Here is a 19,661-nt window from a genome sequence, read left to right on the forward strand (position 1 = left end):
TGTTCAGTCTTTTTCTGATCATTGAGTCATGAACGCCTAGGTGAGAGTGGCCCAAAATTAGTTTTGCATGTCTCCTGACTCTTAAGTACTCATTATATGCCTAATTTATACATTGTTTTATTTCACAAGACATGCAATTGGTAAATATAAACTGTATTGGATGTTTAGAAAAGGACTGGCTCAGACTGATAACGGCTATTGTGTTTAAACTATGGAATTTCCGTAATTATTGTTAGGGTTCACAAACTCTTTCTTGCCACTGTAGATATAATTCACAGGGAACTAGACCTGCAAGGCATGTTCCAAAAGTGATAGGTCCTTTAATTATTTTTCCATATAAGATGATCCCTGCTGTTGAGATGGGGCCTCAGCACAATAATGTAGCATTTGGGGAGAAAGATGCATCCCAGGAGACCAGCCCCAGAGGCCAGGATGGAGAAGACCTCCACGGCCACCATGGTCTTCCCCTTGGTGCTCAGGTAGGTTGGAACAAAGGAGATCCACACACTGCAAAACATTAGCATGCTGAAGGTGATAAACTTGGCTTCGTTAAAGCTGTCAGGCAATTTCCTGGCTAGAAAAGCCACTGTGAAGCTGATGAGAGCCAGGAAACCCATGTAAGCCAGGACAGCGTAAAACATGGTGACTGAGCCTTCATTACATTCCACTATGACCTCTCCAGCCAAGGCATGGAAGTCCAAGTTTGGGAATGGCGGAGAGGTCACCAGCCAGACAGCACAGATCACAGCCTGGATGAGGGGACAGGCCAGGACAATGGAGTTTGTCAGTTGTCTCCCCAAGAGTTTTCTTGCCATGTTTCCTGGCTTGGTGGCCATGAAGGCCAGAACCACTGTCACAGTTTTTGCCAACACGGAAGAAACAGCAACAGAGAAGGTGAGGCTGAAAGCAGTTTGTCGGAGAAGACAGGTGACTGTTGTTTGTCGGCCAATTAACAGGAAAGAGCAGAAGAAGCAGAACAGGAGGGAGATGAGGAGTACATAGGTGAGGTTTCGGTTGTTGGCTTTGACAATTGGTGTGTCACGGTGTTTAATGAAGATTGCCAGCACTACAGTTGTGAGCAGAGACAGGGCAAGGGCAAGAGAAGTTAAAACCAACCCCAGTGTCTCTCGATAGGAAAGGAAATGGATCTTCTTGGAGATGCACTGGTCTTGGTTCCTGTTTGGGTGTTGATCTTCTGGGCATGGGGTACAGCGATCTGCATCTGGAATGAGCAAAAGGAATGGAAGCATCTCAAAAGTGAAACACATGTTCTTATACGCGGCAGTTCAACCAGCAAAGAAGGAAATGGAAATAGCAATTCCATAGATTTCCTTACACCTAATGGACAACTTCCATTTTATTACTTTATCTTTAAACATCAGCATTGTATTTCATATGACAAGAGTCAGAAAAAGTATGAAATTGCTTTTTTTCACCTCCATATCATGGCCCCATGTACCAGACTTAAGTTCAATATTGTGCAAGGAAGAAACCCTGCAAAGCTGTAAGCAGAAGTGAAAATCTGGGAACTGTATGAAGTGAACCCCCATCACACACCTGCAGTGCCTCCTGAATGGGTAAAGTAAAATGTAAAGTAAAATGATCTGTAATTTTCTTCAGCTGATGGACTGTCCTCTTAGGAGATCTGTTGGTGCAAAGGCTGGCAAACACCTTGAAGTAATCACTATCGATAGAGAGGGCAACGTGTTTGAGATTGGGATAACATGCTCCAGTTGTTCCAAAGATGATGAACCACCTGCCCTGATCGATGTTCTGCCCAAACAGCTTCAGCTCCGATGCCAAAACATTTGAAAATGGAGGTACGGTGTTAAAAAATACAGTATGGAGAGATTGGCCAATGTGAGTATCTGAGAAACCCCGACAGATTCTGTACTTGTGAGTGTTAATAATGGAATGAGAGTCACTGTTTTATTATTTACATAGAAGATTTCTTCAAGAAATTGTGAAGACCTTGCAAACCACTAAACCGCTGAGTTAGGCAATCACAGTGGGATTTATCGCAAAAATATTCCTAGGGAAATGGGCCACTCTTTTTCTTGTCTCTGGTTTTCCTATGTCCTCACTTGACTCTTGCCCCAGTATATTCTGCACTTTTACATAGCTCTCAGAGTTTGTGGTACCTGTCGAGTTAGAAACTGTCCTTTCCGGACAACGATCACATCTATAGCAGCAAACGGGCTTCCCCTCTGGAACTCTTCTCCGGTGCCCTGGAGAGCACTGCTCTACACACCTGGCAAGGGGTGTCTTCTTAAAGGGAAGAGAGAAGTCATTGAGGTTTTACATGTGATAGGCATCACACTAAAAAGGACTTGGAGTTACTCAGCCAAGTTTCCCATCACACAATGGATAGGACCACCAATTTAGGAAGGTTGAATCTTTTCTGGACCTGGCCACCGAGTACTCCAGAGCTTGGTGAGCGGCTGGGAGCTCCACTGAGGACTCTTCCCTACTCAGCTGGCTGTCAAGAAAGCTCTTGACAACCAGCGTGGGCAGGAGGGGCCTCAGTGGCACCCCAGTGCTCTTGTCCTGTCCTCCTCGGGAAGAGGACGGGGCAATCGTGCTGAGGGGTGGTGAAGCCAGGACCTGTCCTGCCCTCACCATCTGTCAAGGAAGTTCTTGACAACTGGCATGGCAGGAAGGGCCTTGGCAGCACTCCAGTGCTCTAGCCCTGTCCTCCTCGAGAGGAGGACAGGGCTAGAGTGCTTGGCAGTGTGGGGTGGTGTGGCGTACAGAGGACTCCAGCAGTCAAGCCCTTGTGTGCATGAAGTACAAAGACTTGACTGCTGGAGTACTTGGCGTGGAAAGGAAACGTGGCTCATGCGGCTCACCAGGGAAGCAGGGAGGCTCCCTGAGTGGATCAGGGTTGCGCGAGCGGAGGGGGCAGCTCGTCAAGCTCCCTTGCACCCTGGACAGAGAAGGGTCCATCCATCCCAACCTGCAGGTTCTTTAGAACCATCATAATAGATGATGATATAAAAATATTCTAAGACAGAAGCAGGATCATTGGAAGCTCCCTTCTACCAAGTCAGGCCCTTGATCCAACTAACCCTGTATAGTCAGCCCTTACTGGCATCGGCTCTCTGGGCATGGAAGGAGAGGCTTTTTTCCACTCTTGCCTGGAGATGCCATGGGCTGAACCTGGGGGCTTTGCATGCAAACATTGTTCTTTATCACTGGACTCCATAGGCTTTTGGTCTCGTCTAGAAAGGCGACTTCTCTTCTCAAGTGACAGAACTACAATATTCTTTCCTTCTCCCGTGACATTCACCACAAACTCACCTCTGTAGCCCACACAATCCCATCAGAGTGAATGGTGAAATCTTGGCCTGGGGGAGCTTCTGGGTCCACCTGTCCAACTTTCCTGGGAGCAAAGGATGCATTTGGGAATAAAATCCAGTTCTCGATATCGTATCTCTCTCCTTTTTTATAAAAAGAGACTTCCTCTCCAAGGCTGTTGTTAAACTGGACTTTCCTCAAAGAGGCAAGAATCTGAAATGGAAGAGAGAATTAGAAAATGGGGTAATTGGGAGTGAGTTCTGTTTTCTTCTAATGTATCTGTCAGGATTGGGCCCAGTCTCCCTGCAGAGACTGTGGAAGAGGAACCCAAGCCTCAGGGACATGGAAGGACCTTCCCAAGGGCAGGCTAATCAGTGGCATCGAAGCCCAACCTTAACTTCTCCTTCTGTGAGAACCCAGCAACTCACAGAGGGGGAGGAGGTGAATGTGACAGATGCATGGATCAAATGTACAGTCAAGAGGGAGGAGCAGCACAAGGAGGTCAGGCATTCCACCAAGCTGGCCCACCACAGGAGGCCTCTAGCAGAGGATCCTCCCTGAGGGTGGGGCTGAGGAAGCCCATCAGGATTCGTGCTATAGAGCAGAGTCAGAAGTGCAACAGCTTTCTCTTCTGCTGGTGTGCACCCCTCAGAGTGAACTTCGGATAAGCTGTTTAGGGTTGTGTCAGCTTGATCTGGGATCTTAGCATTGGGCTGTCAGAAGATGACCAGATCTGTCACCTGACTCGCTGAGAGAGTGATTGCTTTGCTCAGTAAAACCTGTTTACTTGGAGACTGACTTCTTTGTCTGACTACGCACAGGTCGGAAGGGCTTGAAACCTGACAATACCATAACTGCCCTCATGTTATGAGTCTTCTTCTTTTTTCTCTACTCCATTGTTTAGTGTAACATTAAAGATGCATCAAGACGCATTCATGGGGCACTAACTGCTCAAATCTGCTTGCCCAGTGGTTGGGCTTTTTCCTTTGGCGTCTGCTTGCTACAAGCCACCCTCATGCCTTTGAATTGGTGGCAGAGGCCTCAGGCCCAAACCCTCAAAAGAAGCAGCTCCTGGGGTTCTGCAGCTGCCTCGTGGGGGGGCGAGGGTTGCCTGCTGTTGCTTCTGCAGATTGGGTGGGGGGACCAGCAAGGCTTGCTAGATTAGCACTATGGCTTTGGGGTGAGGACTTGCTTGATTTCTTGCTCCTCAATAGCCACCTTAGTCAATACATAAATGTTACAGAAACAGTGTGAGTCTCTGCTGCTCTTCACTCCCTTCTTAAGGCTCTTCAGGGGAAATGACAGCCATGAAAGGATATCCATGGGAAATGTCTTTCTTTGGAGCCTTAGAGTGGACTAATAGCCTTTCTCCCAGGCTCGCCCTTTGCTTCCAGGATCAGACCACTGAGAAACCACCAAGGCACCTTCTAAAAAATTGCCAAATTTGAAGGAGGACATTACCTGCCATGGCTGGATATTCGGAAGCCACTTGCCTTCCCCCTTCATTCCACGTCTGGGTCCAGATGAGGACACAGAATGTAGTGCATGTGCCACAGAATAGACGGCATTGAAGATGCTGTAGCTGCGACTGGACATGGTCATTTCCAACTTGTAGGCCTCCAGGTCCTGTACCTTCTCCTCCCCTGCACATTTTCTCTCTCCCTTTGGAGATGTTTGGCCTGAGTTCAGAAACAGACATTCAAATACGTCTTCCCACCATTGACGGAGAAAGATATCTCCTTGTGGCTGGTGTGGATCTAAAGCCCAGAGAAAATGCTTGAATTCTGGCACATCCCTCCTGTGGACTCTGAAGTGAAAAGCACCATGGAAGAGTTTGGCCAGTTCTAATTTTGGACCTGTAGAAGAACTTTCCCAGTGGGATGTCAGGATCCAAACCTTCCTAAATGAGACCTTGGTCTTTTGTTCATGAATAACCAAGAACACTGTTAATATCTTTATAACACTGGGGTCCCCAAAGACAATCATCACTTGAGGGTCAAACCAAGAACGAGGAACAAAGCCAGATAGTGCTTGATGTAGAAGGGGGCGGTTTCTTGGGTTGATCATTTCAGTGATGGCAACACAGATGTCATTCTGCTTGAGCATTGGTGTCAGTGACTGGATGAAATGTTCACCAGTGTCATCAGTTAAGGCAACCAGCCCAATCCAGTTCCAGTGGAAATGCAGGAGCAGCCGGACTAAGCCCACATACTGGGAGGTTTCACTGGGATCAATCTGGTAGAAGGAAGGAAATTCCGTTGTCTCGAACAAGCCATATCCGAGCTGAAGGAAGGAATTTGCTGTTAGTCTGTTCAGTCAGAATTTTGTGGCACTTTAAACACCGACACAATTTTTAATGACTTAAGCTCCCATGGACTACTACAACCCATTTCAGATAGTGAAGTGCTATCCAGTGGGAAGATGTCCATTTTAAAATGGATATCGAAATATAGAGTGAAGCTTGATGAGAACCTTTAGCCCCCTCCTCCTGTGTGGATCTCACCACAAATGTCAGTGCTTCTATGGAGGTAACCCAGACACATTTCCCAACCATTGCAATGCATAGGCCCTTGTGTGTATATTCAAGAAGTGTGACTCATTGTATGCATATTGGGGGCTTTCTGGCTTCTTCCTCATCAAGGATAGTTTGATCACACTGGTTCCATTCTTTTCAAACATACATCATGACACACAAAACATAAAAAGGTCGACACAAAGTTAGCAGGTCTTCATCAGAAATTCCTCAAGTGCCACCACTCCAAAAACTTTCTGTTTCCATCATAAGGTGTGCGGCTGAAACAGAAGCTATTGTATATCGAAATGTGTCCCAATACATGAAACACTGACACATTTTATCTTGCTGGTGTAGGGGGCTCCCCCCAATCCGCAGAGGGGAAGCCGCGTTCGTCAATTGCAGCAAGAACAACAAGGAGCCTTTTGGCACCTTGTACATTTTTATTCTTTAAGGGGTCGCAAAACTCCTTGTTATGTCTCCCAATACAAAACCTTTTGAACAGACTGATTGCTGGCTGGGATTAGACACGCAGTAGCCACCTGAGATTCCTAGCCACCACCAAAGCTATTGCATGGCAGGTTAGCCAAAGCCAGAAGGCCCCCAGTCCTGCCACCCAGAATCAAAGCAACCCACATACTGCACAGGCAGATCTGTTTTCAGGTATTTGCCTTTCCATCTTAGTGTTCCTGAGCTCTGCAGGCCCCTACATCTATCCCCAGGTGAATCCCCTCACCTGTGGGATCTTGAAGATTCCCATGAAGGAGGCAATCTCCCTTGAGGATTTGGAGTCCAGACCCCCAATAACAGAGAGCAGTTGATCCTGTTTGTGACATTTATAATTCGGAAACATTTGGCCCCGTGTGGAGAGGAGAGACAGACTATTCAAGTAGATCCATCTTGCAATGTTGCTGTGGTCACAGATGCGGAAGCCAAGAGTACAGTTGGGTAGGAGAACAGGATCCTTGTTGAGCTGCTTGATGGTGAATGCCAAGGCCAGGAGTTGGGGGTAGTACTTTTCTATCATCCTGCAGTGATGAGAGTGACATTGGGAAGTGGGTGAGGATCCCAACAGAACTGCCGAGAAGTGCAGGGTTAAAACGTCCATCTCGTTTAACCCTTTTGTGCAGACACAAAACTTCTAGACCACAGACATCGACACGAAGGATTCACAGACAAATTCACTTTGTTCTTTTGACTCAGAGAGACACCAATTATTGCTGGATGCATTTCACAGGAACACCTGAAAAACCCTGCTGGATCAGAGATCTAATTCAGCTCATTTATAATTTTTTTTTTACCATATATTTTAATTATTGATGTTCCACCTTCCAGGATACAAATGTTTCCAAGGTGGCTTCCACATAAAACCAAAGTGCAATACGAATATATACAAACAATTTGACAGGGTCCTTCCCCCTGTGCAGCTCTATCAGGATTAACGATAGCAAAGTGTTCTCAGTTCAACCAGCCTTCTCCATGAATTGGTTGAAGGACATAGTTAGGAGAACATTAGATGAGCTCTGTTGTAACAGACCAAGGCGGCTCCCTCTCATTCGTCATACGTTTTCCAACTGTGGTCAGCTTAGATGCTTCCTGGGTGCCCCACAAGAGAGATATGAACATAGCAGCCATAATTTCTTCTTCTCCCTCCCTCTCAGCAGCTCCTGAATGATCAGCGGTAGACTGCCACCAACAGTGGAATCTCTATTTCTGAGCTTCCAATTGGCCTGTCTTCCAGGAATTTGTCTGATCCTTTTACAAGCAAAGTTAACCCAGGATCCATCACTACATCTCCAGTAACTCTCTGTAGTGAAGCAAGAGTTTACACATGTGATTCAGAACTACTGTGGAGAAGGACCATAGCTCAGTGGTCAAGGCAGCCATAGTCCCAGGAATCTCCCAGTAGGACTGAGAAAGAGCCCTCTCTGAAACCCTAGAGTGCCACTGCCAGTCAGTGCAAGGAAGATTGTCCCAAAGGTGCCAAGGCCATGACATGGCAAAGAACACCTTCCTACTTGCATCAGTCCTTCATTGAGTACCATGAGGACTGGAAACTTGTTTACTTTTTAGAGGAAGAAATGTAGTTCAGTGATACAGCACATCAATCAAATGCAGCTGGTCCCAGGATCCAACCCTGGCATATACAGGCCACCATGGGAGAGACCCCTGGTATCACACCCTGGAGAGCAACTGCTATGTACTGAGCTAGAGAAGATCTATGGGCTGACCCAGGATGAGGTCACTTCCATTCTGGCTTCATTCGGAAGACGTGGGAACCAAAATCCTAGGTAAAGGATCCAAGGAGCACCTGCTTTGCACATGGAACCGCCAGGGTCAATCCCCGGAAGCATTTCTAGGTAGGAGAGGGAAGGAAAGCCACTGCCACTCAGTGCAGGTGAGACTGAACAAGAGGGAACAAAGGTCTGACTTCCTCAAAAACAACCCCCAAGTTCGCTCATTCTGTTCAAAAATCTGTCAGTGTTGAATGCAACATACATTTCACTATGTCTGAAGTTTTTCTCTAAAAACCTTTGATGATCAGAGGCCTTATTTCTGGGGTAGAAAAACGCACACAATTATTGCATGCTACAGAATTCCTTATGCACCCTGCAAAATGCCCAAAGCACCCAGCCACGGGGATGCTTTGTGTTTCGCTGCCTCAGGTCCCCAGATGCTGTTGCACTATAACTCCCATTGTCCACGGCCATGGATGATAGAGATCTAATAGCTGGGGATGCAAGGCTGGGAACCACTCGTTTAGATCAGGAGTGGGCAGACTTCGAGCTTGCAAGATCGCCTTCATTTTTCTACTAGCACCCCGACATCCCGCAACCGGAGCCTGGTGCAAAAAAGATGCACCCACTTAGAATGAAAGTATTCTGAGCCCAGGGGGTTCTTTTCAGTGCCAGAATTAAAGGAAGCTCACAGTCCTTGGACCCCACTCCTGGCTACCCCAAAGTTTCCGTCGTTTTAGCAGCATAATTTAGGGCAGAAGGGAGTCCTTTGTTGCTGCTGTTATTACACAACTGGGAGTCAGCAATGCTTGCTGATCCACTGCAGATCAGCCAGAGATCTACCAGTAGATCCAGACCTACCTTTCCTTTGATGAAATCAGCTCGGAGGGGCATTTCTTAGTTGTTATCCAATTCTTAACATGAAACCACATTTCAGCTGTTTTCTGCCTACCCTCCTTGCACTCAAGAGCCCAGAGGGAGGTGAGTTGTCCTCTTAGTGAGCAGGGATGTGGACATATGACAGCAAACTCTCCACAGGTCACACCCACCCCAGCTCACTTCAGAGCAGGGCTTAAAGCAAGCTCAAAATCTGAAAATGATTTATTCTAAACTCAGTTGCAAGCAGGCCAATCTGCAGTCACTTTACCGGGGGTGGACGAAGGTCCGAACTGTCCCCCCAATCTGCCAGTCAAGGCTCCAAGTTCCAGCCTCCAGGTTCGCATTCTCTGCCATGCACGCGCACACTCACACATGCCACTTTCCACATGTCTTGCCTTGCAGCAGGGCTTGGCTCTTCGCTCCCCAGAAATCATAGCTCCCAGGGTTCCTGTGACCTTGCCACAGCACCACTGATTGCTCCAGAGGCGCAACGGGGAATTCCCCTCTTGCTCGGAATGGGGCTGCAGCTCAGCGTGGCAGGGGGCGTGCTTTGTTTGCAGAGGGTCCCAGGTTCAATCCCCAGCTCCTCCGCGTAGGCCAGGAAACACTCCTGCCTGAAACCCCGGAGAGTTTCAGTGATGCTGCCCATCAGTGTCGACAGTACTGGGCTAGATGGACCAAGGGTCCAACTCACTATGAGGCAGCTTCTTGTGTTCCTTCCTAAGAAGCCAGCGGAGACCCCTCAAGTCTGTGACTCTCCACACGGGTTGAAGCCAAATCATGATAAATGGTTTCCGTAGCCTATCACATCAAAAAACAGGGATGCAAATGGCATAGTGGACGCCATCTGCAGCCGAAAACCTGGTCTATTAACCTGAATGCAGCAGTAAATGGCTGCATTTAGGCTAATCTACCAGCTTTACGGCCACAAATGGCGCCCACTATGCCATTTGCGACCAGAGACTTACTTACAGAGATGCGGCACGGCAATGGCTGCCGTCAGTATCGACATTCGCCAGGGATGCGGAGCAGGCTCCTCAGGATCAAGGCAGCGATGGATCCGACCCAGACGGATTCTGCAGGGAGGTGAGTGCTCCGTTCCACCACGGGACCCAGTGGGGCCGGATTCTTGGAAAACGGCCTCTTTGGGGTCCGTGGCAGAATTCTCCCCCATCCCTAGAAGGAGCCCACCAATATGAAAGCAAAGCAGGCAAACGTCTATCCCACCTCCCTCTTGTGGAAACTTACAAAGGAAGAGCGAGGAAGTCTGGTGGGGCTAAACTACGGAAGTCTGGTATCCTTGAATGAGAATAACAGCCAAGTGGGAAATTCCCACTGACAAGGAGGTCTCCCGGGCTGTGATAGTCTTGCAGTTCCTTCGGCCTGGTCAAGAGGCAGGTGGTGCCCAGCATCCTCTGGGTGGCCTGAGGCAGGAGCCAAAAGAGCAGCACCTCCAGTGGCCAAATCCTCAGTGGCACAGAGACCTTCCTTCCTGGGTCAGTGACAAAGAGAACCTGACAGAGAGCAGATTTTACAGTCCCCAGCAGTGGAATTAAACCTTAGCAAGAAATGATCGGCCCTGAAGTGATCAGACACCACCCCAGCTCCACATGGAAGGCCTCAGAGTGTCTTTATATTAAGCACGTTGTCTCCAGGATGTCTTGGTTATTGACTTGCTGGATGGAAATACATGGGGGACTCCTCAAGAATTACTGTCATTTTCACAATTCCAGGGTAGCAAAATAAACATGGCCCCAGAACACTGAGCTCTCTTTGCACAGCAGAGGGAGGAGGGAAAAGTTTGTGCCACTCTTGGCTTCCCTGTGAGGCAGAAGGGCGCAGAGATTTAAGAACATAAGAAGAGCCCTGCAGGATCAGACCAGGGGTTCATCTAGTCCAGTCTTCTGTTCACACAGTGGCCAACCAGCTGTCAACGGGAAACCCACAAGCGGGACATGAGTGCAACAGCACCCTGCCACCCATGTTCCCCAGCAACTGGTGTACAGAGGCTTACTGCCTCTGATACTGGAGGCAGTATCCCATTGAGTGGTCATGTCCTGACCTTGGTCCTGTGTGAGGCTGAGCACCAAGATGGAGTCTGGGCTTTTTCAAAGTTTTTTTTTTTTTTTTTTTAAAAGGTTTACGTTGGCTAAAACGGTGAATCAAAAAGGGACGCAAATAGTGCCCGCTACGCTATTTGCGTTCCCCTTTATTTTCGCCATCATAGTCTATGTAAATATTTACGTAGATTCAGACGGCCAAAAATAAGGAATGCAAATGGCGGCGGCCATAGCCGCCGCCATTTGCGTACGCGGGTTCCCCCCCCCCCCGAGAGCCCTCGGCGGCCGGAAATCTGGCTGCGGACGGCTCTGGGCTGGGCTGCTCCACGAAGCTGCCGTGGGGCACAGCCGGCCATCGAGGATTCCGAGGGGAGGAACGGAGCGCCTCCCCCCCAGCCAGGATTCCAGGGGGAGGGACAGAACGCCTCCCCCCCCACCATCAACATGATCCGCGAAAGGCAAGTGACTTTCGTACATCCCTACTCTGCTCACCCCGTATGGGGAGGGGGCTAGAAAAGGTGCCCTAAACATAGTCTGCCTCATCTTCTCCCTGACTGGATTACCGTGTCCAGTGGGGTCACCATTTAGCAGTCGCAAAAGACAAATGAACTTTGGAACTTGGAATATACGGACACTGCTGGACAATACAGATAGTGAATGCCCTGAACGCAGGACTGCCATCATTGCAAGGGAGCTGAGACGTTTTAACAGTGACATAGCAGCACTCCAAGAATCTCGAAGAGCAGGAGAGGGACAACTGAAGGAAGAAAAAGGAGGTTACACCTTCTTCTGGAAAGGACTGTCTGAACAACAATGATGAATACATGAAGTAGGCTTTGCTATTAAAAATGATCTTATGAAGCTTCCAGTCCCCTGATCATCTTTGTTGCCCTCCTCTGAATCCTCTCCAGTTTGTCTGCATCCTTCTTCAAGTGTGGTGCCCAGAACTGGACACAGTACTCCAGATGAGTACTCCAGTGGCACAGAGAGAACTTCCCTCCTCAGTCAGTGACAAAGAGAACCTGCCAGAGAGCGGAGTTTACATTCCCTAGCAGTGGAATTAAACCTTAGCAAGAAATGATCGGCCCCCAAGTGATCAGACACCACCCCAGCCCCACGTGGAAGGGCTCAGAGTGTCTTTGACACTCACTCCCACTCTGGGGAGAACGCCTTCTCAGCTGTTCAACATGGCGATGCCACACTGACCCACCTGCACACTGGACCTCGCATGACACAGGTCCAGTAACCTTGGTGATAGAGGAAGGAACCCATCTCAGTCCAGCCCCATAGTTCCTAGCAAACACCTGATCTTGTGGGCAAATGAATGGAGAGTAGGAGCTGAGAAGGCAGCATGCAGAGCTTGCTCCCCTTTGCTTTGTAAGTCTTCAGCTAAATCTGGGTGGAGACAGTCAAGGCAAGTTTTTAGATGCTGCCCATAAGTAGCTCTGCAGGACTGACTCCTGTTGTTGCACAAGGAGTGACATGTCGAGCAATGAGAAACCTGGCAAGGCGTGTTGGCCAGTCTCCCCCCACAATGCGCTTCAGGGCATCTTTTTTGTCTGCACCACCCATTCAGCTTGGCCATTTGCTCAGGGATGATGAGGTGCAATGAGGACAGCCCGAATAAGGTTCCTGTCTGCAAATGTTTTACATTCAGCAGATGTAAAAGCACTCCCATTGTCTGAGACTATAGTATCAGGTAACTCATGGCTTGCAAATAAGTGGTTCAGTGCTGTGATGGTTGCAGCAGCTGTTTGTCATGGTTCTAAGACTACTTCAAACCACTTTGAGTAAGAATCTACCACAACCAAGAAGTGCTTTCCTTGAAATGGTCCTGCAAAAATCAATATGGATTCTTGACCAAGGCTTCTTGGTCACTTCCCATGGAGAGATAGGTGCCCTTGATAGATTGTGCCTAGTGGCTTGACAAGTATTGCACTCATTTATAGTGTTTTCCATATCTGAGTCAATACCTGGCCACCAGACATTGCTTCTGGCCAATGCTTTCATACAAACAAGCCCTGGATGAGCTGCATGCAGTGAGGTCAAGATGGTTTGATGACCGTTATCTGCAATAAAAACACAGTTTCCCCTAGCAGACATCCCTTAAGGGCAGACATCTCATGCTGATGGCATTCGAAGGGCTTAAATTCCTCGGGCAGTTCCTCATCTGGCCATACTATCCATACCCAGTTTAAAACAGGAGCCAGTACAGGATCTCAAGCAGTCAGCCTAGCAATTTGATCCACCTGAAGCGGTGAGTCAGGAAGGGCTTCTAGCATCAAGACTTCCGGTGGAGGAGATATTTACTTTATGGCTAAAATAAGGGGAATACAAATAGCGTAGCGGGCGCTATTTGCATCCCTTTTTGATTTGCCGTTTTAGCCTACGTAAATATTCACATAGACTAAAATGGCAAATCAAAAAGGGACACAAATAGCGCCCACTACGCTATTTGCGTTCCCCTTTATTTTCACCATCCTAGTCTATGTAAATATTTACGTAGACTAAGACGGCCAAAAATAAGGAACGCAAATGGCGGTGGCCGTAGCTGCTGCCATTTGCGTACGCGGTGTGTTTTTTGTGTGTGTGTTTTTACCCAGAGCCCTCCGTGGCCGGAAATCTGGCTGCGGACGGCTCTGGCTTGGGCCTGGCCAGCTGCTCCGTGGAGCTGCCGCGAAGCACAGCTGGCCATCGAGGATTCCGGGGGGGGAGGAACGGATCGCCTCCCCCTCCTGTCGAGGATTGCGGGGGGAGGGAAGGAATGCCTCCCCTCCCCACCATAAATATAATCCATGGAAAGGTAAGTACATTTCGTACATTCCTACTATAGAGGACTTAATCATCTTCAAGTCTCCAGCTATAACTCTAAATAATGTCATAACATCTCCTTTGGATTCTTCTTCAGGCAGAGCCTTCACTGCCCCAGCAGTAGAGGGGTGGGGGGAGTTCATAGAATCATAGAATCATATAATAGTAGGGTTGGAAGGAGACTGTAAGACCATCAAGCCCAACCCCCTGCTCAATGCAGGAATCCAAGTCAAAGCATCCCTGACAGATGGCTGCCCAGCTTCATCTTGAATGCCTCCAGTGTGGGAGAGCCCACTATCTCCCTAGGGAATGGGTTCCATTGTCGTATTGCTCTGTCAGGACATTTTTCCTGATGTCCAGCCAGAATCTGGCTTCCTGTCACTTGAGCCCATTATTCCGCTTCCTGCACTCTGGGATGATCGAGAAGAGATCCTGGCCTTCCTCTCTGGAAATATGAGTGCAACCGCCATTATCTATAAAGTAGCATAATTTATTCTTGCTGCTAGTGTCATTCCCTCTAATAGAGAGCCAAGGTGGTGAGCACCAACAGAATTTGAGCCAGAATGGGGCTACTGAGAAACAAGAGGAGACGTAAACATGCTCGTGGAAACCTGAGGCTTGCGAAAGTACCAAAAAAGCAACAAAACCGCTGACCAACAAAAACAATCCAGTGAGAAGAACTGAGAATGTCACCGGGGAGAGAAGAATGCTCTCCTTACAGGGGAGCTGAGAGCCATACAATGCATAGTATTGCAGAAGAGAGCATGGCTGCCTGGCAGGAACCCTGAAACATGCTGCTATTATCCACTGTAGCTGCCACGTGTCATATTTAAGTAACACTAATTCCTTACAGTGCATTGGCAGGATTTTAAAATAATTCTGCAGTTATGGGGAATCTACAGACTATCATGTTAAATCCACTTCCAGTTGCGTGAGAAAGAGCAAATGCCTCCTCAGTGGACAAAGATCCCAGTGTGGAAAGCACCCCATTGTTGAACAAATAACTCAGCACATTAAGTTTCGAGACATTTATCGGCCTCCTTAAATAGATATATTTGAAACTAGACTAGCAGGGCATGCTCCAAAATGTTAGATTCATACACTTGATGTATTTCTGTATATCAGTATGTGTGTGTGTGTGTATGTATTTGATTCGGTTTGTACCTCACCGTTTTTACAAGAACAGTAGTACTCAAGGCAGCTTGCAATCATCAATAAAATAGGATTAAAACAATAATAAAACAGTACATTAAACTGGGTTTCGGTTGTTATGGGTTTACTTTGTTTGCGCTATCTGTCTATAGTTCAGTACTTCAAGAGCCTTTAGCTGCGTGTTTACTCCCTAGAGCAGATAAAAATATTCTAAACCAAGTGTACACCAAAAATTGTTTTAAGTGAATTCAGTTTTGGTTTTGTACGAACAAGAATTAGTAAAGGCAACTCTTTTTGATCCGTGTTTTATTCTTATTAGAAATATACTGTAGCATCACATGAGAATATTTTGTGCATATTATGACATAAAACATTTCTGTTGTTAAAGAGAACTCTGTTGAAGCTTCTTAGATCTTAGCAGCTTAACAAGAAATAGAACTTCTTAAACATTTCTTGTTCTCAGACTTCTAGTTCTAATACTTTAAAAAGGAGAGATCTCATTCTAAGTACCAATTTCCTCATTCACTATTGAATAGGCCATTTAGCTGACAGGTACATAGGTCTGGTGAGCTTCTAATAAGAATCTCCCACATTCTAAAATCAGCACATATGTATACTTTTTGTGTAGAAATTACCTCATAGCTTATATTATCTACTGTCTGATCAATTAGGGCTCACAGTCTTAATTCTTTCATTGTTATGAAACACTCTTAAAAATCAGAAGATACATAAAAGGCTTACACAGCCACCTTTCAGGCCAGATGAGATCAAATTTGAATTATACCTCTGAGAAGATCTCCTTACTCAAACTTTGCCAATTAAACGTAAGCACATTAATTTTTCTAGACATCTGTATACCAAGCTTTTTGATCTGTGGCCAACATAGTCTGCCTGAATGGTCTCTCCTCCACTTTCCTTCCACATTTACTCAGATATGAACCTCCAGACACATTGGAGGGGAGGCCGGAGGAGCTGAGCTAATAGGACAAGTGGGCATGAAAGGGCCGTTGTTCAGTGGTAGAGAAGACATTTCGTATGGGGAAGGTCCCAGGCTTGAGTCGCAGCATCTCCAGCTAGGGTTGGGAAAAACTCTTGTCTGAAACACTGGAGAGCCACTGCCAGTCTGTGTAAACCAGGAATAGGCAGGAAATGTGGCACCCATGGGACCTTCTATGCCATCGGACACCTTTCTGGGCTCCCACTGAAGTGTCCTAGTCCTACTTTTTATTTTGTTTATTTTTAATGGCAAAATGTCTTCGTGACATCTGGGATCCTTTCAAAGTAAAGTAGGGGCCTCTATTTGCTCCTATCTTATTTTCAATAAATTCCTCTGGGCCAGATGTGGGGCTCAGAGTCATTTTTAGAAGACGAAGATGGTGGGTGGCTGCAGGCTGATGCTTTTATCTGCAGGGTGCCCATGTTGTGGTGGCGCCCAGGATAGTTTCTCAAATTGCCAAATGTGCCCAGGGGCCCCAAAATGCCATCTTCTGATGTAGATAATGCAGAGCTTGACAGACAAATGATCTAACTCCTTTTGAGACAACTTCCTCCAAAGTCTTTATCTCTCAGAGGGCTGTCCATGTCCATAGTTTCATCTGGTTCAGAGGCTGTTATCGGTGGAAATATGACAGGCTACAGTTCTCTGTAGTTAAGGCCTTCTGTAGTTAAAGCCTGGTCACATGGGCATTTGGCCCTCACTATCCTCTGGGTGGCCTGAGGCAGGAGCTAAAACAGCAGCAGCCACCAAATCATCAACAGCACAGGGAGACCTTCCCTTCTAGGTCAAAGACAAACATAAGTTGAAAGAGAGTGGATTTACGTGCCCCGGCAGGGGAATTGAAACTTAGCTAGAAATAAGCAGACACCAAGTGATCAGACACCACCCCAGCCCCACATGGGAGGGCTCAGGGCATATTTATGTTAAGCACATTTTCTCCAGATGTCTTTGCTATTCACATTCTGGATGGAAATCCATTGGGGATTCATCAGTAATTGAATCCATTGGGGATTCATCAGTAATTACTGTCATTTTGATAATTCCAGGTTCGAGAAATAACCACAGCTCAGAACCTCCCTTTGCACTTCGGAGGGAGAAAAACAGGCCTGCCTCACTCTTTGCTTCTCTGTAGACCAGTTGAATGTGACTTATTTGTCAGGTTCTGCCCTTTGACTTGTGCAGATCTGAGCACCTAATTCCAAGATGGGCTTGTGTCAAAGTTCATTACCCCAGACTGATGGCTGGAAAGGGAAGGAGTTGGTGCCTGATTACAGCAGTGCAAAGCTGGCCTGAGCTTGTTCAGGTTGGGCCCCCAGCCCCCAGCCCCCCCCCCCGTGTGAACTGGGAACTTGCAGAGGCCCAGGGAAAGGCCCTGTTTGCCTTTATGCGGGCAGTGGGGGGTGGAGATTGTTCATTTATTTATTTACAGATTCTCTCCTCCCCTGTTCTTCAGCTGAAAAGGCCTCCCAAAGTATCTTACGAAGATGAATAATCAGGCTGTCTCTGGCCTCTGGCTTACAATCGAAAAGACATGGTATACAAAAAAGGGGATAGGGAGGGAGGAAGAAAAAACCCAATTCCCCCTAGGGATGTCAGAGAATTCCGCCACGGATCTCAGTGAGGCCGATTGTCAGTGCATTCAGCCCCCCGAACTCCATGGCGGAATGGCCTGCCACCCCCCCGCCCCCTCGCGGATTCCCCCCCAGGACGAGACTTGCCTGTGGCGGATCTTCTCTGACATCCCTAGGATGCCGTCGCCGCCATTTCCAGGCTTGTGTTAAAAAAAAAAAAAAAGACGTGATAGGCTACGTATATCTTTACATAGCCTATCATGGTTGGGTGGTTTAAAAAAAAAAAAAACAATTGCGTACACAAATGGCGGCGGCTATGGCCGCCACCATTTGCGTTCCTTCTTTTTACCGTCTTAATCTACGTAAATATTTATGTAGACTATGACGGCGAAATTAAAGGGGAACGCAAATAGCGTAGCAAGCACTATTTGCGTCCCCTTTTGATTCGCCGTTTTAGCCTACGTAAATATTTACATAGAATAAAAAAGTGAATGAAAAAGGGATGCAAATAGTGCCCGCTACACTATTTGCGTTCCCCTTTATTTTCGCTGTCATAGTCTACGTAAATATTGACATAGATTAAGACGTCCAAAAAGAAAGAACACAAATGGTGGCGGCCATAGCCGCCACCATTTGCATATGCGGTTTTGTTTTGTTTTTACCCAGAGCCCTCTGCAGCCGGAAATCCGGCTGCGGACGGCTCTGGCCTGGCTGGGCCTGGCCGGCTGCTCCGCGGAGCTGCCGTGGAGCACAGCTGGCCATTCAAGCATTCTGGGGGGAGGAACGGAGTGCCTCCCCCCCGGCAAGGATTCCAGAGGAAGGGACGGAACACCTCCCCCCCCACCATCAACACAATCCGCGAACAGGTAAGTCACTTTCGTACATCCCTAATTCCCCCCCTCCTAAAAAAAAGAAAAGAAAGAAAGATGTGGACTCCCTTTCCACATGAAATGTTCCACCTCTCCTTCTAAACTTTGCTGTTTTCTTAAGCAGCACTACCTCCATGCTGTCTGTCATTTTCAGAACACTGGTCCACAAGGAGCATGGGGGGAAGAGCATGTCCTATATTTGGATATCCTCAAAATGTAAAGTCTGCTCTTGCACAAAAATCCCAGCACGTATTCATCTGAAACCCGACAGAGTACGTCCCCACAGAAGAGGAAACAATCCCTGGAAATTTCATCCCAATTTGCCAAGAAATATAATGTCATTAACAGTGTCCGTAAACCCCAAACGCCCAAAATATAATCAGGAATAGCACACACACACAAATCAGAAAGCCTCAGATATACACATTTTCTAGGGATGTACGAAAGTCACTTACCTTTTCAATGGGTGACATTCGCGGTGGGGGGGAGGCGCTCCGTCCCTCCCCCCGAAATTCTCTCCAGCCGGCTCCTCTCCGTGGTGATTCCACGGAGCCTCTGGCTGGGGCTGCCCGCAGCCGGACATCCGGCCGCTGGGCAGCCTGCACAGGGACGCAAATGGTGGCTGCTGTAGCCGCCACCATTTGCGTCCCTGTATTTTGCTGTGATAGGCTATGTAAATATTTACGTAGCCTATCACGGCAAAAAACAAAACAGTGAACGCAAATGGCGGCGGCTACGGCGGCCGCCATTTGCATTCCCTTTTTTTTTGGCCATGATAGGCTACGTAAATATTTACGTAGCCTATTACAGCAAAAGAGATGGGTGCAAATGGTGTCCCTGAATTAGCCGTGATAGGCTACGTAAGTATTTACGTAGCCTATCACTGCTATAATGAAGAAGCAAATGGCGGCCGTGGCCACCATTCGCAAAGCAGCATGAACGGCAGCATGTAGGTGTCCTGTTTTGCGCGCCTTTCGTGGGGGGGGGCTTCGTTCCGCCACAGATTTCGTGGCAGAATTCTCTGACATCCCTAACATTTTCACATTTGAGTTTACAGGGGAAAACTGTGCATTTTGTGTGTGTGCTTAAAAAGGTACACTGACATGCGTACTTTCCTCAGTCAAAAGAAGTAGGGAAGTGCTCATGTTTTGGGAATGGGAATGAGATCAACTGAGGTCTGAGGTGGAAATCAGAAAACCTGGATGAGCTCAAGCCTCACTGATTCTTCCAGCCATCTTAGAACCTAAGAATTCATGCCTGAGTTTTGTTTCTGGCA

The 19,661-nt window shown here is 47.5% G+C and overlaps 1 protein-coding gene across 1 annotated transcript; it reads right to left on the reverse strand.

Annotated features, from left to right (window-relative positions):
- Nucleotides 1-320: 320 nt before the first annotated feature.
- LOC146355656 (vomeronasal type-2 receptor 26-like) lies at nucleotides 321-12,257 on the reverse strand. The gene is made up of 8 exons (XM_084829956.1): nucleotides 12,196-12,257; nucleotides 9,381-9,539; nucleotides 8,309-8,365; nucleotides 6,546-6,585; nucleotides 4,759-5,580; nucleotides 3,301-3,510; nucleotides 2,142-2,268; nucleotides 321-1,222 (listed from the first exon to the last, which is right to left on the reverse strand). The coding sequence occupies exons 1-8, from the start codon at nucleotides 12,255-12,257 to the stop codon at nucleotides 321-323; spliced, it is 2,379 nt and encodes a 792-aa protein (XP_084686082.1).
- Between the last annotated feature and the right edge of the window lie 7,404 nt (nucleotides 12,258-19,661).

This window comes from Heloderma suspectum, chromosome 2, assembly GCF_057233095.1.
Source record: "Heloderma suspectum isolate Gila_16-S chromosome 2, 16-S_ref, whole genome shotgun sequence".
Lineage (NCBI taxonomy): Eukaryota > Metazoa > Chordata > Lepidosauria > Squamata > Helodermatidae > Heloderma > Heloderma suspectum.

Excerpts from the sequence above, each read along its gene's own strand:
- LOC146355656 (XM_084829956.1), bottom strand. The coding sequence starts at position 12,257 with ATGGGTTCCTTCCTCTATCACCAAGGTTACTGGACCTGTGTCATGCGA. Across the intron at positions 8,366-9,380 it reads ATCAGTGGTGCTGTGGCAAG|AAATAAGGCCTCTGATCATC; the intron begins GTCACAGGAACC and ends TTTCTACCCCAG. Across the intron at positions 1,223-2,141 it reads GACAGTTTCTAACTCGACAG|ATGCAGATCGCTGTACCCCA; the intron begins GTACCACAAACT and ends TGCTCATTCCAG.